Source organism: Gracilinanus agilis, chromosome 4 (assembly GCF_016433145.1).
Source record: "Gracilinanus agilis isolate LMUSP501 chromosome 4, AgileGrace, whole genome shotgun sequence".
Lineage (NCBI taxonomy): Eukaryota > Metazoa > Chordata > Mammalia > Didelphimorphia > Didelphidae > Gracilinanus > Gracilinanus agilis.
In genome coordinates, this window is record NC_058133.1 from 63,198,361 (window position 1) to 63,213,281 (window position 14,921).

The window sequence follows — 14,921 nt, forward strand, 5'->3', positions numbered from 1 at the left end:
GCCTCCTCTCCTAGACACAGCTACATCAACTTTCCTAAAACTTCATAATAAGAGAAAGTAAAAGAGGGAAAGGTGGGCAAATGTGTGAGTATTGCACAATTAGAAGGGAGAAAATGCCCAAAATAATGCCTTGCTTTTTCTCAGAAGACATGGGTCTCCCACCCTGAAAACACAGGCTCCACCTACCGGCTCTTCAGAAGAAGAAGGCTCTTCCATATTTAAAGGGATCTTTGACTCCATATCCTCCCAGCCAGGAAGATGACTGGAGGCTGGGGTGTTCCTGATGCCACCATTCTGCACTTTGATGCCATTCACTCCTTGGCAGGCTGGGTCAACATGGTGGAAGAAGAGGCTTTTCTGTGGCATGGGCAGAAACCAGGCCAGGGCAAAAGCTATTGACCCACAGGTCAAGGAGATGACGATTAAGCTGAACAGGGACCAGTCTGCCACAGAGACCAGGATCTGGCCCAAGACCGAGCCCACAGTGAAACCCACAAGGGTGGCACTTCTGCAATAGCTGGTGACTTTCTGGTACATGCCCAGGTCCACCACACTATAGATGTAAGAGTAATAGGCAATTTCTGTGGCTGTGGCAATACCATAGAAGAATTCCAGAAACTGAATGGCCAGCAAGCCTTGGGCATAAAGGAGCATGAACCATGTGACAATAAGGCTGAATCCCTGCAGCAGGATGACAGGCTTGTATCGGAGGTAGTCTGTGGCGAGGAATACAGGAAACAGCAGCACCAAATAGGAATAGGTCCAGACTGGGTAAATTTGATTGAAGACCTGGAAGGAGAACAATAAGAAATCACTATTATTATCCTAGGACCTTGGTTATTCATGCTTACTTCAATATCCCTAGAGATCTCCGATTTCCTTTTATTTTTAATTCTGATACCTTATGTTTTTATGCCACTTTAATTTCCAGATATATCCCTCTACCCTTCTCTACCTCCATCCTTTGCAACAAAAATTAGAAAATAAAAAGACACAAAAAAGATGGTTTACAAGACTAACCAACACAGCAACTGGGTCCACCAATATATGCATGAGCATAGCCTACCTCCTCTGCAAAGAAGGGGAGAATATTTTTGCAAGAACTCTTCTTTGGAGTTAAGCTTGGGCATCCATGATTTCCAATGTGGGTACCCGCTCCTCCCCAATGTATACTGCAGCCTCCTATAATATGGGGGAGGTGATTTTGGAGGGTCACAGCAAAAGAATTCAGAGGCAGCTAGAGGGAGCAGGAGAGTGCTAGGTTTGGAGTCAGGATGACCCAAGTTCAAATCAGGTCTCCAAGTTTCTACTAGCTATGTTATCTGGGGGGAAAGGGGGATGAGAACCCCTCGCTGCCTCAGTTCTTCAACTTAAACAATGGGAGATGATAATAGCATCTGCCTCACAAGGCTGACATGAGAATCAAGTGAGATGTTTATAAAAGCACTTAGCACACTGCCTGTCACAAAGCAGATGCTTAATAAATGTGTTGAGAAAAGAAAATCTCCCCAAGGTCATGCTGGTGATAAAGTCTCTTCAATGGTGGCGATGGGCAGGCTCATGGAAGGCACACATACTGCCCATCATCAAGCTTGTACTCAAAGCCTTTCTAGCTTGTGCTCCACTGGGTACAGTGTTTGAGAACACAGGGTTGCCTTCAATGTGGGACAGTGCAAAGAGCTTCCGCTTTGGAGTCACAGGACCTGGGTTCATATCCCACTATTACCATGAAGATGCCTGAAGAACCTTCACTAGATCATGAAGACCCAAATAAACTTTGGGGTGCAGTTGATTGAACTACGGGGAGTTGAATGTATTTGTTTTGAATGTATACTCTTATGCCAAAGGGGACTGCCCCAATTGGCTTTTTGTCAATGCAGCTAGTAATAATTGGATCATTGTTTTTGTCCTCTTTTCTTTTTATCCCCAAATTTCTGTAATTTAAAAGTTAGTTATGTTTACAAGAGCATTCAAGGAGACCAGTCTCTCTCTGCTCTCAGGCGGGAATGTGATATTGGAAATTTGGGGGTCTTAATATCGAGATCCATGATATAAACTTCCTGTGGACATTTAGGGGACTTGAAAACTACATTTCCCATGATTCAACAGACTTCCTGTCTTACCTGGTGATGTGAGCCAACGTAAACAGAAGCATAAATAGGGAGAACTTGATTGGGAAGCTATCTTTCCTATGAAGCAGTGAGAGTGAAGGTATGGCAGGCGTTTTGAATTAAATCTTAGCAGGCATGTGGCTTTCTTAATTAACAATATGGATTATAATAAGCCATTAATATTTTTAAATATATCCAGAGACAGAAGGGAGGATCAGTAGAATAGACTTGGGGTAAGTGATGTCAGCAAGACAGTGTATGATAAACCCAAAGAGCCCAACTTTGGGGACAAAAATGCACTATTTGACAAAAACTGTTGGGAAAATTGGAAAACAATATGGGAGAGATTAGGTTTAGATCAACATCTCACACCGTACACCAAGATAAATTCAGAATGGGTGAATGACTTGAATATAAAGAAGGAAATTATAAGTAAATTAAGTGAACACAGAAGAGTATACTTGTCAGATCTCTGGGAAAGGAAAGATTTTAAAACCAAGTAAGAGTTAGAAAAAATTACAAAATGTAAAATAAATAATTTTGATTATATTAATCTTTATAACAAAAAACTCTGTCAGAAGTCTAATTACTCAAATACACAAGGAGATAAATCAAGTGTACAAAAAATCAAGCCATTCCCCAATTGATAAATGGGCAAGGGACATGAATAGGCAATTTTCAGATAAAGAAATCAAAACTATCAATAAGCACATGAAGAAGTGTTCTAAATCTCTAATAATTAGAGAAATGCAAATCAAAACAACTCTGAGGTACCACCTCACACCTAGCAGATTGGCTAAAATGACAGTAAAAGAAAGTGGTGAATGTTGGAGGGGATGTGGCAAAATTGAGACATTAATGCATTGCTGGTGGAGTTGTGAACTGATCCAACCAATCTGGATGGCGATTTGGAACTCTGCCCAAAGAGCTCTAAAAGATTGCTTGTCCTTTGATCCAGCCATAGCATTGCTGGATTTGTACCCCAAAGAGATCATAGATAAAGACTTGCACAAAAATATTTATAGCTGCGCTTTTTGTGGTGGCAAAAAACTGGAAAACGAGGATGTGCCGTTCAATTGGGGAATGGCTGAACAAATTGTGGTATATGCTGGTGATGGAATACTATTGCGCTCAAAGGAATAATAAACTGGAGGAATTCCATGTGACCTGGAAAGACCTCCAGGAAGTGATGCAGAGTGAAGGGAGTAGAGCCAGAAGAACATTATACACAGAGACTGATACATTGTGTTAAATTGAATGTAATGGACTTCTGTACTAGCAGCAATGCAATGACCCAGGACAATTCTGAGGGTTTTATGGAAAAGAATGCTACCCACATTCAGAGGAAGAACTACAGGAGAGGAACCACAGAAGAAAAACAACTGCTTGAACACATGGGTTGATGCGGACATGATTGGGGATGTAGACTTGAAATGACCACACCAATGCAACTATCAATAATATGGAAATAGTTCTTGATCCATGACACGTTAAAACCAGTGGAAATGTGCGTCAGCTATGGGGGGGGGTTTGGTGGGGTGAAAGGAAAGTAAGAACATGAATCATGGAACCATGGAAAATTTTTCTAAAAGAAAAATGTTTTAAAATTTAAAAAAAAAAATAAAAGAATTCATTCCCTAAGCAAAGCTTTGAAATGAGACAAGGTCGCTGGAGGCCATTCAGTCCAAGTTCCTCATTTTATAGATGAGGAAGCTGAGTGCCTCACCCAAGGTTACACAGGTGCCAGCCCAGATTCTCTGAACAAACCCAGGTGCCCTTCACTGCATCACTCAAGAACCTTGGCTTCCAACCATGGCTCTTTCTGAGAGGTGGCTTAATAACCTGGAAATTCTGAACAGTCTTTTCTCTTACTTAAACCTTTCAGGATCCTCAATTCCTTCATCTATAAAATATCACTAAACTATATCTCAAATCAAGGTGTAATGAAAGCCAATAATGATTACAAAAATGGCCTATATAAAAACTAAAGCATAATTATACTATGTTGTTATAAAAATCATTCTATTCAAAACTTCATCAGCACCTGAGCAAACACTGGGCAGATCACTCACCCTTAGTTTATAGAAACTATCTCTGTTTGGTCAATCCCAGATTTACAAATTGCTAAAGAGTAAATGGGAAAAGTATCAAGTACTTTTTTAGGTCAAAGCAGGGAAATTTCAACAAATGAACTAAAAGAAACCATTGCAAAGTTGCTCACACTAGAAAATACAATCAAGTAAAAGAGGAAGAGCAACCTCAAGACCACTCAGAGAGGAAAAGGCTCTGAAGGTGAAGCTGCTGCTCAGGTTTTTGTGGCTGCTTAGATTGGTGGCTCCACTATCCTTTTCTTGATAAGGAGTGTAATGCAGGATTGCATTACAGGAGGCTTCTGAACTGACAACTGAACTCAGGTTATATCATACTTATAACCCCTCTCATCTGGTTCAGAATTTTTAGACCTTCATGACACCCTCCTGTACTTTTACTTTTTCTTCACTACAGATCATTGTCAGGATTATTTAAAAATATCTTGTGGTATTCATTTATTTCCTTCTGAACTCCTCATTCATTCCACCTTCAGCCTTTTTTATGCCTGCCATTCCTATCTTCAGGACCTGGATAGTTTATATAGTAATGGCTGTCTCCAAAGACTTATTTTAATTGGTTGATTTTGGACAATAAATCATGTCCTTCGGACGATCATTTCAAAGTCTGGTACTTATTGGCTTCTTATCCTAACCTTCATAATATACACAACCACTGTCAGAGACACAAAGCCAGAGCTGATTAAAAGCAATATATCTAGCCCTCTGTGTAACCAATCAACTTAACAGAACTCATCTAAAACTATGGGCAACTTTTAATTTACCCTGACTAGAAAGAAACCAATTAATTATCAGGGCACTTAAGGCAAGAGGAATTTCTCTTTCTGCAATCCACAAGCAAGGCAATATTTTGGGGGGCATTCATAGAATAACTGGGTAAAAGACTTTTTTCAGGGCTCACAATGACTGCTTTGCTACAGGTGCTTGGCCAAAAAAAGTCTCTCTCCTTTGGTGTCCAGGAAGAAATGACTTCAGACCAAGAGCTGCCTTTAGAATGGTGACCCAGAATCTCAGATAAGTGTGAGAGGAAAATTTCCCCAGGCAATAACACATAAGTTGCATTAGTTCCTTTTTTTTTTTAATGGCTCATTTCTCCCCATGAGAGTATCTAAGGTAAAATTCACAACCCCAAGTGAAATCATCTCACTTTACACAAATCAGTCAGTGGATCTCAGCTTGCCTCCCCCCCCCCCCCAAGGCAAACTATATTACTAGCTTTTTGTTTTGTTTCAGGGTTCATTTTTGGATATTGTTCTGTCTTTCTCGAAAGGAAAAACAAAAGAAAATGAATCACAAAACTAGGAACCAATATCCAAATAAGAAAAGTGTGATATAGTTAAAGGTTATCCTGGCCTAGGGTACTGGCCTGCAAAGACCTCCATTCAAGTCCTGCCCCTGACATGTACTGGCTTTGTGATCTTGGGCAAATGATAGCCTTTCTCTGGGCTTGCGCTGTCTAAGAAAAGAAGCTGTTGCAGAAAAGAAGCTGATCTGTCTTGGTAAAGTTCGTCACCCAGCATTCCCTACCTACACACCAATGAAATTATAGGTCTATTTTTAAAAGATATCTCAATGTATTTTTTAAAAGATAATTATTTCCTTATGCTCTATAGGTTCAGAGATTGAGAAGACGAAGTGAGAGGAGAGGTCATACGGCCTCTCCTTTTCCATACCAGAAATATGAGGCACACGGAGATGCAGTGATCCCCTGGCCAGCAAGTGCCAGAGTGAGAATCTGAACCCAAGTCCTGTCTCCCCTAAAGGTGATGGGCACTATTCCATTGGAAATGCTGGGTCTGAACAGCTTCAGATCAGGACGTGTCTGTCCAAAGATCGCTTTTTGGAGGTTCATGAAATGACAAGTAAATCCTGTCTTTTTATCCCTTTTGGACAAAGGTAACAGTGGCTCCATTTTGCAATATCTGCCTTAGCATTCCAGTAACCACTTGGGAGAAACAGAGGCTCGCTTTAATTCTTAAGGTGATGTTGCCAAGATTTTGCAAAACATGACAAATGCCTTTATCTATATGTTTTTTGGTTCAGTGACCATAAGGAGTCATCACAACATGGGTGGGGAGGGGAGAGGGAAGGAGAAAGCACAGACTGCTCTGACTTCCTCTCAATTATTGGCTATTCAAAAACCCAAGGTGGGAAAGTCCCCTGAAAGGGTTAGTTGTGACAGAAATGACTGGTGGATTCTGGACACCCTCCTGCCTCAGTAGGTGCTTTGTCCCTCTCCCAGCTGGAGCTGGCCTAATCCCTGCACCCCCTTTCCTTCTCCAATGGGCCATGGGAGCCCTGTGCCCTTCTTACACAATAAGCAAACAGGCCGGCCCAGCGCTTGGGGCTATTTGGAAGTCTCTACTCCAAACATCCCCTGCTCACCCAGGGAAGCTCTGAGATAACACTGGGCACATGACAGCATACCACAGAACAGCCTGTGTCCAGGACACGGGATCCAAAAAAGCCATCGTCAAAATCCACCCCGAAGGGCTGATCGCTTCCCTCCTCACCCCACTGACACAGCTCGGCCATGTAAGGTCACATGGCTGCTCTCCCATGAAAGAAACAGGAGGGGGCTGGGACACTTCCAAGTTTCTTCCCACCCCAAAATTGCATATGGTCCTAGGCAATGACATAACATAGATAGGAAAGGGAAAACAAAGCCTGTGCTGCATTCAGTTCAAATCCTCTCTCCTAGGCTCCCTTGGCTTCCAAAGGACTCTGTTTCCGTTCTTGTAAAATTAGTAGACTAGGCTAAATGATCTCTAAGAACCTATCTATGCTAAAGTTTTATATGGCCTAAGGAAAGGAGTTCCACCTTTTGATCTAGTATCTTATGTCTTCCACCTCTGTTGGAACAAGAAACTCAAAAGAGGTTTCTTAGACTTGGTTTCTCCTGTTTATTTATTTTTAATGATATTATTTTTGTCATATGATATTTATATGTCTCTTTTATTTTATATAAAATATATGATTCCTTATATCACAATAATTTATATTTTATTATAACATTATACATGATATTTCCATATTGCAATATTATTTAAATATTGACATGTTATATGTTTTAAATATTTCTATATCACATGATTTATATTAAATAATATTATTTCAAATAATATTATTTCTATATCATATATTTGTATTATATAATATTATTTTAAATAATATCTACATATATATTTTTAATACTGGGCACAAAATCTGAATCTGCCAATATAATCATAGAAATTTTATAAAGTTTCTTAAGTGAAGTACAAACTGCAAGTTTTTGATATCACACTATCTCAATAAGGATACATTTATATAGTGTCTTAAAGTTTGCAAAAGTTTGACATATATTATTGTGCTATCTCCATTTGGGCATCTTTCATCTCAGTAATTAAAAAAAGTTAAGACAAGCAATGATTTTTGCAGCTTTTTTTTCAGGGGAATACTAGCCTTTGAGATATATGCTCCAGGGAGGAGTCTTATCTAAATTTTGTATTTTCCCTTCATGCTACAATGACAAGGAATTCTTAATTTCTCAAGTCCCTCTGCTGCTCAAATATACCTGAAATAAAAAAGCAAAAAAAAAAACAAACAAACAGCAAAACACACATTCCTGAGAATGCATCAAAAATTAAAACCATTGATAAATGGGAATAATTATACCCTGTCAGTCTACAAATTATCCTAGTTGTGCCATTCCTGACCTGACCTGTTACGCTGGGTGACTGACTCTCTAGTTAAGAGGTGACTGGCCAAGAGTGAAGAACTAGTCTTAAGTGGGAGGATTATCTCATAACATCCTAGGATGAAGGGGTGGAGGGAAGAAGAGATGGATGGGGGAAAATCGGGTAGGTTTTAAATCCTTAATATTCATTTGGTGGTTTTGGTGAGGAGAGCCTCCAAGACCCTCATTTCCATTAACTGTGCCCCACTAAAACAGTACATAATAAATTCATGTTAAGGGAGGGATTTAGAGGGATTCTATTCTAATTCAACTCCCTCATTTTACAGATCAGGAAACTGAAGAACAGAAACAGTAGGTGTCTTGTCCAAGGTCACAGTGGCAAAATTTGAACCCAAAGCTTTTGTCTACAAGTTTTGTATTCTTTCCATTTCTATCCTTTTAAAATTTCCATAGCACTTTTGATTTATGAATGGGTTAATTTAAAGAACACAAAAGCATCAGCTGAGGTGGGTTCTCTTTCTCCTGATTGTACTTACCAAGGAACTCTATAGAGAGCTACTTATTTCAAGGAAGCCTATCATGTGTTTGGAACTGAACTGGGGGTGGGGTGGTGAGGAACATGAGTAGAAAACATTGTGTTCTAGATGGGGCTTATAATAAGCTAATTGAGGAGGGGCAGCTAGGTGGCTCAGGGGATGGTGCCAGGCTTAGAGGGTTCAAATCCAACCCCTGGCACTTTCTAATTGTGACCCTTGGCAAGTCACTTCACCCTAATTGCCTAGTCCTTAATTCTCTTCTGCCTAGGAACTGATACTTAGTAATGATTCTAAGACAGAAGGTAAGTGCTTTAAAAAGAATAGGGAGATCAAACTGATTCACTCAGAACAACTTGAAGGGCACAAGATTAAATGTACTTAATTTAAAAACCAAGTGGGAAAATCAGAAATATTTGATCTGAGCTTCAGGCTTCAAAGGGAGATATCAGGATGCCCTAGGAGTCCACTTACTAAGGCAGTTGGTCAAGTTCTGGCTTGCTCTTCTTTCACCGGGCACGTCTAGGCTTTCTCCATCATTGGAGCCCGACAAGGGTAAAAGGAGGGGGGATTTGAGGGGTGTCGGATTTTTTTCTCCTCGGTGTGGGGAGGAGGGAAATGCTGGGGGAGGTCGGACAGTACTTTCAAAAGTCACGGGATGAGCCCTGCATATTTCGAAATTTAGACCTTGTTCTTACCTTTTTAGCAGCCATCTGGTACCTGGCGGGTCAAGGCTGCGGAGTCCATCCCCTTCACACAAGCCCTTCCCATACCCCATTAGCTTGGGAGCGCCCAGAGGGCAAGGCCTCCCCTCTATCTTTCCCTGTGTCCCCTAAATACCCAGCCCAAAGTTCGCCTATGCGTAATTAATGCTCCGGTAGGAGCACATGGATACCAGACGCCACACCAGCCGGCAAAGACCCTAAAGCTCCTCGAGCCCTGGGGCGCCCCTTCTCCCTCCACTCCCATGAGCTCCCGACCAGCCCCAAAGTATCTCTGGGGCTCGAGAGGCCGCTACCTGTCTCTCCGTGAGGTTCTTATCGCTTCCCAGCAGGTAGGGGGTCAGGAAGGGTTCGGACGGCCTCAGGCTGGCGAAGAAGCCGTAGGCGCACAGCAGGGCCGTGGGCAGGAACCAGCACTCCCGCGGGAAGCGAGCCGTACGCAGCAGCATGGTGGCCGCCGTGGCCGTAGCCGCCGAGGATACTCTGTGGGCCCCCGGCCCCGGCACATCCATCCGCAGGGCGGCGGGGCGGGGACTTGGGCCCGACCCCTTCCTGCTTCTGCTCCTCCTCCTCTGGCCCAACTGAGGCTCAGCCGCAGCTGCTTATGGACCCAAGGTCCCACTGCTTCCCGCCCAGGCCACGCCGCTCTAGGGGTTACCCACGGCCAGGTCCACAGCCGCCTGCTCTGCAGCGTAGCTCTCTCAGTTCTCTTCGGTGCGGCCCCCAATTGTCAAAGCCACCCTGACTTGAGGTAGTCCACTCCCCCCCAACCCTCTCGCTGCTCTCAGCCCTCCAGAGCCAATCACAAGCGGGCGCAGGCTTCCTACTCCTCTTCCTATTGGCCTGTGCCTACACGCCCCCTTTCAAGTAGCAAATCAGAGGCGGGAGAATGCCGCGCCGTTGGATAACGTCTTCACTCCATAGTGAAGATCTATTGGAACTTGGAACTTAGTCAGCTTGGCTGGTGGTGGGCTGCGGGGAGGGCGGATGGCGGCCCTGCGGTGAGTGGTGCAGGAGATAAAAGGGGAGTGGAACCCTGGCGCGTGCTTCCGCCACCCCTTGCTGGGTCAGTCCCCAGGTTCTGCCTTCCAGGGTTTAGAGTCCTGGACTGCTGCCCCTCACCTGGACAGAACTCCCTCAGAAATCTGTGGTGTAATAATTAATACACTTATGATATATGAGGACACGGAGATGTGAATACGTAGGGACTATCTATCTATCTATCTGTCTGTCTGTCTGTCTGTCTGTCTGTCATGCGCACTTAATATACGCATATATGCGCATGGATGTGTAAGCACATAGCGCTTAATATATGTATATGTGGGTATACACATCTATGTAAACTGTATATACTTGTGGACGTGTCTCCATCACTGTGTACAGGAGTGTGTATAGACACATCACTAGATACATTCTCCTGTATTTATCGGCATCTGCTGGTGTCTGTACATTTGTAAGTTCAATCATTTTCAGCCCTGCCTGACTCTTCCCTACCCCATTTGGGTTTTTCTTGGCAGAGATTTTTGGAGCGGTTTGTCATTTCCTTTACAAATGAGTAAACCGAGGCAAACATGGTTAAATGACTTGGCCACAGTCATATAGTTAGGAAGTGTCTGAAGCTGAATTTGAACTCAGGAAGAGGAGTCTTCCTGACTCCAAGTGGGACACTCTATCTATCCACTGTGCCACCTAGCAGCCCTTTTATATGTATACATACACATGCATATGTGTAAGTGTGCAATACAAATCTCCCTTTTATATATGCACACACAACTTTATATATATATCCTATCACACATGTGCATGTGTGTATATATGCACATGTGTATGCCATGCACATATAACTGCAATATATTACAACACATCACTTTATATATATATATATATACATAACTTTATGCATGAGAATACTGCACACACACAATGTGTATTCACATATGTGTATAATACTACCATACAATGCATCATTATTTCATTTTATTTATTTATAATATCAATCTATTATTAATTTATGTCTATATACACATATATTTGCACACACTACATTATAGAGGTGCATTTATGTGTACACACATCACTTTGTATATATTTATGTGTACATGCGTCACATGCATAGATGCATGCATGTGGATTATCTCCACATGTGTGTGCAAAGGCATTGTCCACATGTCACTTTATATACCTATGTGTATATATGCACACACATCACTTGCTCGTGTATGTACGCTTTACACATATACTGTGTATATTGCATTTGCATGTATATATATATATTGCTCTGTGTTAGGAAGAGCTTCATAATCCATCATTTCTTTAGATACCTCCATCCTCCTGTAAGCTATGCTGACCAAGTTACTGTTGAATAAACTTATTGTACAAATCAGGAAATAGAGGCTCAAAAAGGTCAGATGCTTTGCTGAAGATCTCCCTGCAAGGGAGAGGCATCATGATGGTGTATCTAGAGAGCCAGGAAGACTTGAGTTCCAGCCTTCCCCTCAATGCCCCTGTCCTATCACCCTGGTAGGGCACCAGGTACCAGTCACTTAACTTCTCAGATACTTCTCGTGGAGGCAGCAGCCAATAGCACAGTGCCTGGTACTTGGTAGGTGCTTAATAAATGCTTATTCCTTTCTCCCTTACCTCTGCTGGTCCTGTGCCTTTCCCTGTTAGGCAGTGGTAAGAGGCAGAGGCTGGGATTCTCCTGCTGTTGTTCTAAGGAGGGCAGCTTCCCTTCATGGGAAGGAAGAGGCTGCTCCAGAGCTGCTTGGACTTCAGAATCTATCTCCCACTTGGTTTCACCCTTGGGAAAGATAGAAGGAGGAAGTTAGGGAAAGGATTTATCCTTTTCCCTAAAAGAGGGGCTCATATACCTTTCTGGGCTCTAGTTTTCATCTAAGCATCAAAAAATGTTAACAAACCTTTATGAAGCATGCAAAGCCCCCCAGTGCTAGGTATTATGGGGGGGGGGAGGTGTTACACAGATTAAATAAGACACAAACCCTAAGAAGAGGATCATGGGAAGTTAGAATTGGAAAGCATCTTGGGTCATCATCTCCAACTCCCTTATTTTGCCAGAGCATCGTAGATAATTTTAGAGGATTGAAAAGGGATTTCATGGTCAGATCAAGTCAACAAGCATTTCTTGAGGGATTACTATGCATCTGCTACTGTGGCTTGCTGATATCCCCCCATTTTACAAAAAGGAAATAGGATGTGTGCCCTACACACAAAGTGGTTTGTCCTGCATCACAGAAGCTAAGATGTGATTTGAATCTAGGCTTTCTACTCATTCCATTATGCCTTATTTGATGGTAGTCACAATCTAATAGAGGATTAGGACACCTCTTCACTCAAATAACTTTAATATGAGAGCCTGGGAGGAAGGGAACCAGAGTTCAATTCTCTAATCTGCCACTAATTAGCTGTGTGACCTTGGGCAACTACTTCACCATCATGGGATTCTATTCCCCCATCTGTATAAGGTTGTACAAAATGATCTCTAAGATCTCTCCAGCTCTAAAAGCTATGAACTCTAAGAGCATTACTGAACTAGTGTCTATACACGTGTGTATATAGTGCGTGTGTGTGGGGAATCACTTGAATTTTCATTTAAACAGGGTTAGTAAATTACAGATGGTTTTCAAAAAGCTAAAACATGGAGAAGACATTCCAGGCAGAGGAAATGCTGTGAGTAAAGACAAGGAGAAGGGAAATCACTGAAAACAGAATCTGAAGGAGAGTTGAGTGAATAGTCCAGTTTGGTCAGAATCCATACAGACAGAAGTGGTAAGAAAAAAAAAGGCTAGAGAAAGCTAAGGATCCCAGGATCACGCCTGAGGGCTCTGGCCCAGATGCTCTGGAGATGAGCCCCTTGAACAATAAGTAGATCTGTGCTACAGAATTGGAACTCTGTCCCTGGTCTGTATTTGCCTTCTCATCCTGTCAGAGAGAAGGGCAACATCATCAACAAACAAACCCAAATATTAGTAACTGTCAGACAGTCACTAAATGACTCTCCAAAAGAGGGTCACATAACCAGTAAATGTGAACTCAGGTCTTCCTGACTCCAGGCATGGCACTCTAACTATTGTACCACCTAGCTTTCCCTAATTATTAAAAAATTCACTATATTGAATTAAAATCTGCTTTCCTGTCTGTATCAGCCCTAGTTCCACCTTTGGAAATTCTCTTCCACATGACAACCACTCAGATAATAAAAGGTAATTATACATCAAGACTTCAGTGAGCCTATGATATTGTTGTGACTGTTCTTTCTGAAGGTGTTAGTTGTAGTTCGTGTATGCCTTCTCATACTGTGCCAATCTTCATGTAAGTTCTCCATAGAAGAGCTACCTCAAATGCTAGAAAACTTTCTCTTAATCTTTTTTTTTTATTTGTGGGTACTGACTTAGCTATTGGGCTATCCAAGAGGTGTCTGTCATTTTCACTACATAACCCACTTATCTCCTTAGTCAATCGTACATTTGTTAGTTGATATTTTTCTGCTACTTAAAAAAAAATCAATGCTAAGTATCAGTTCCAAGGTAGAAGGGTGAATGGGTTAGACAAATGGGGTTAAATGACTTGCCCAGGGTCATACAGCTAGAAAATGTTAGAGGTCAGATTTCAACCCAGGACTTCCCATCTTCAGGCTTTGTTCTCTGTCCATTGACCTTCCTAGCCGCCCTTTTTCTGCTATTTCTTATGTGTCATTATTGGTGATGTGGCTACCTTGTTTTGTGATTAACAAACAATAAACTCACTGTGACCTTGTATTCTCTCCTCTAAATATTTATTACAAAGATAAGTGTAAAAACAAATATTACAAAGTGTAAGAACCTTAGCCAGCTACCTACCAAGGAATAGAATTTAGTTTCTTAAGCATGATGGATAGAGATGATGATGGGTAGCATAACAATTCTGAAACTTCTCTGTAGTAGGAACAATTTTTTAAATTTTAATCTTTTCTTTCAGCCTAGATGATAATCATTAATTTGCCCACTACACAGACTAATTCACACTGGATATCTAGGAAAAAAAAAGATTGCCAGTGTCATAGAATCGTGGCATTTTAGAGCTGGAAGGAATCTTATAGATCATCTGCTCCAATATCCTGTTTTTGAAGTGAGGAAATAAAGTCTCAGCAAGACAAACTGCCCCTGAAAACCACGGTTACAGTTTCTCTCTCTCTCTCTCTCTCTCTCTCTCTCTCTCTCTCTCTCTCTCTCTCTCTCTCTCTCTCTCTCTCTCTCTCTCTCTCTCTCACCTCCTCTCTTCCTATTTTACTCTTTTTCTCTGTCTCTTTCTCTCCCTTTCTCTCCTCTCTCTGTCTCTGTTCCCCATTCTCTTTTTTTTCTTTCACTAATTCCTAGTCATGGTTCTTCAGAAAGGTTATGTGGCATCGGTAGATTGATTTTCTTGAGGATATTGGAATTGTGTTTCATCAGCCCATTTTGAACTTTGGTCATAGTAGAAGCAACATGATTTAGTAAGACGTAGTCATAGCTTTACAGCAAATTGGCTATTGTTCCATGGTGGTTAGCATGGCAAATGTGGATTCAAGAAGACATAAGTTTGAATTCTGTTTTGATTCTAGCTTTTGTGACCCTGCACAAGTCATTTAAGCTCTCTCAGTCTGTGGCCTCATCTATAAAATAAAGGTAATAACAGCATCTATCTCATTAGAGTGGTTAGGATCAAATAAGGTCATGTATACAAAGTACTTTATGAAGCTTAAGGAGCTGTATGAATGATAAACCTCATTATTC

At 41.7% G+C, this 14,921-nt stretch overlaps 1 protein-coding gene across 2 annotated transcripts in view; it reads right to left on the reverse strand.

The window, feature by feature from the left end:
• SLC19A2 (solute carrier family 19 member 2) overlaps positions 1-9,665 on the reverse strand; it is a 29,849-nt gene extending 20,184 nt beyond the window's left edge. The window contains exons 1-2 of one of the 2 annotated variants that reach the window (XM_044672096.1): positions 9,450-9,665; positions 187-789 (exon numbers count right to left, since the gene is read on the reverse strand). In XM_044672096.1, the coding sequence (XP_044528031.1) occupies positions 187-789; positions 9,450-9,665 (819 nt within the window). The remainder of the gene's footprint in view (positions 1-186; positions 790-9,449) is intronic. The other variant, XM_044672097.1, reaches the window with a different exon arrangement.
• Positions 9,666-14,921: the final 5,256 nt, after the last annotated feature.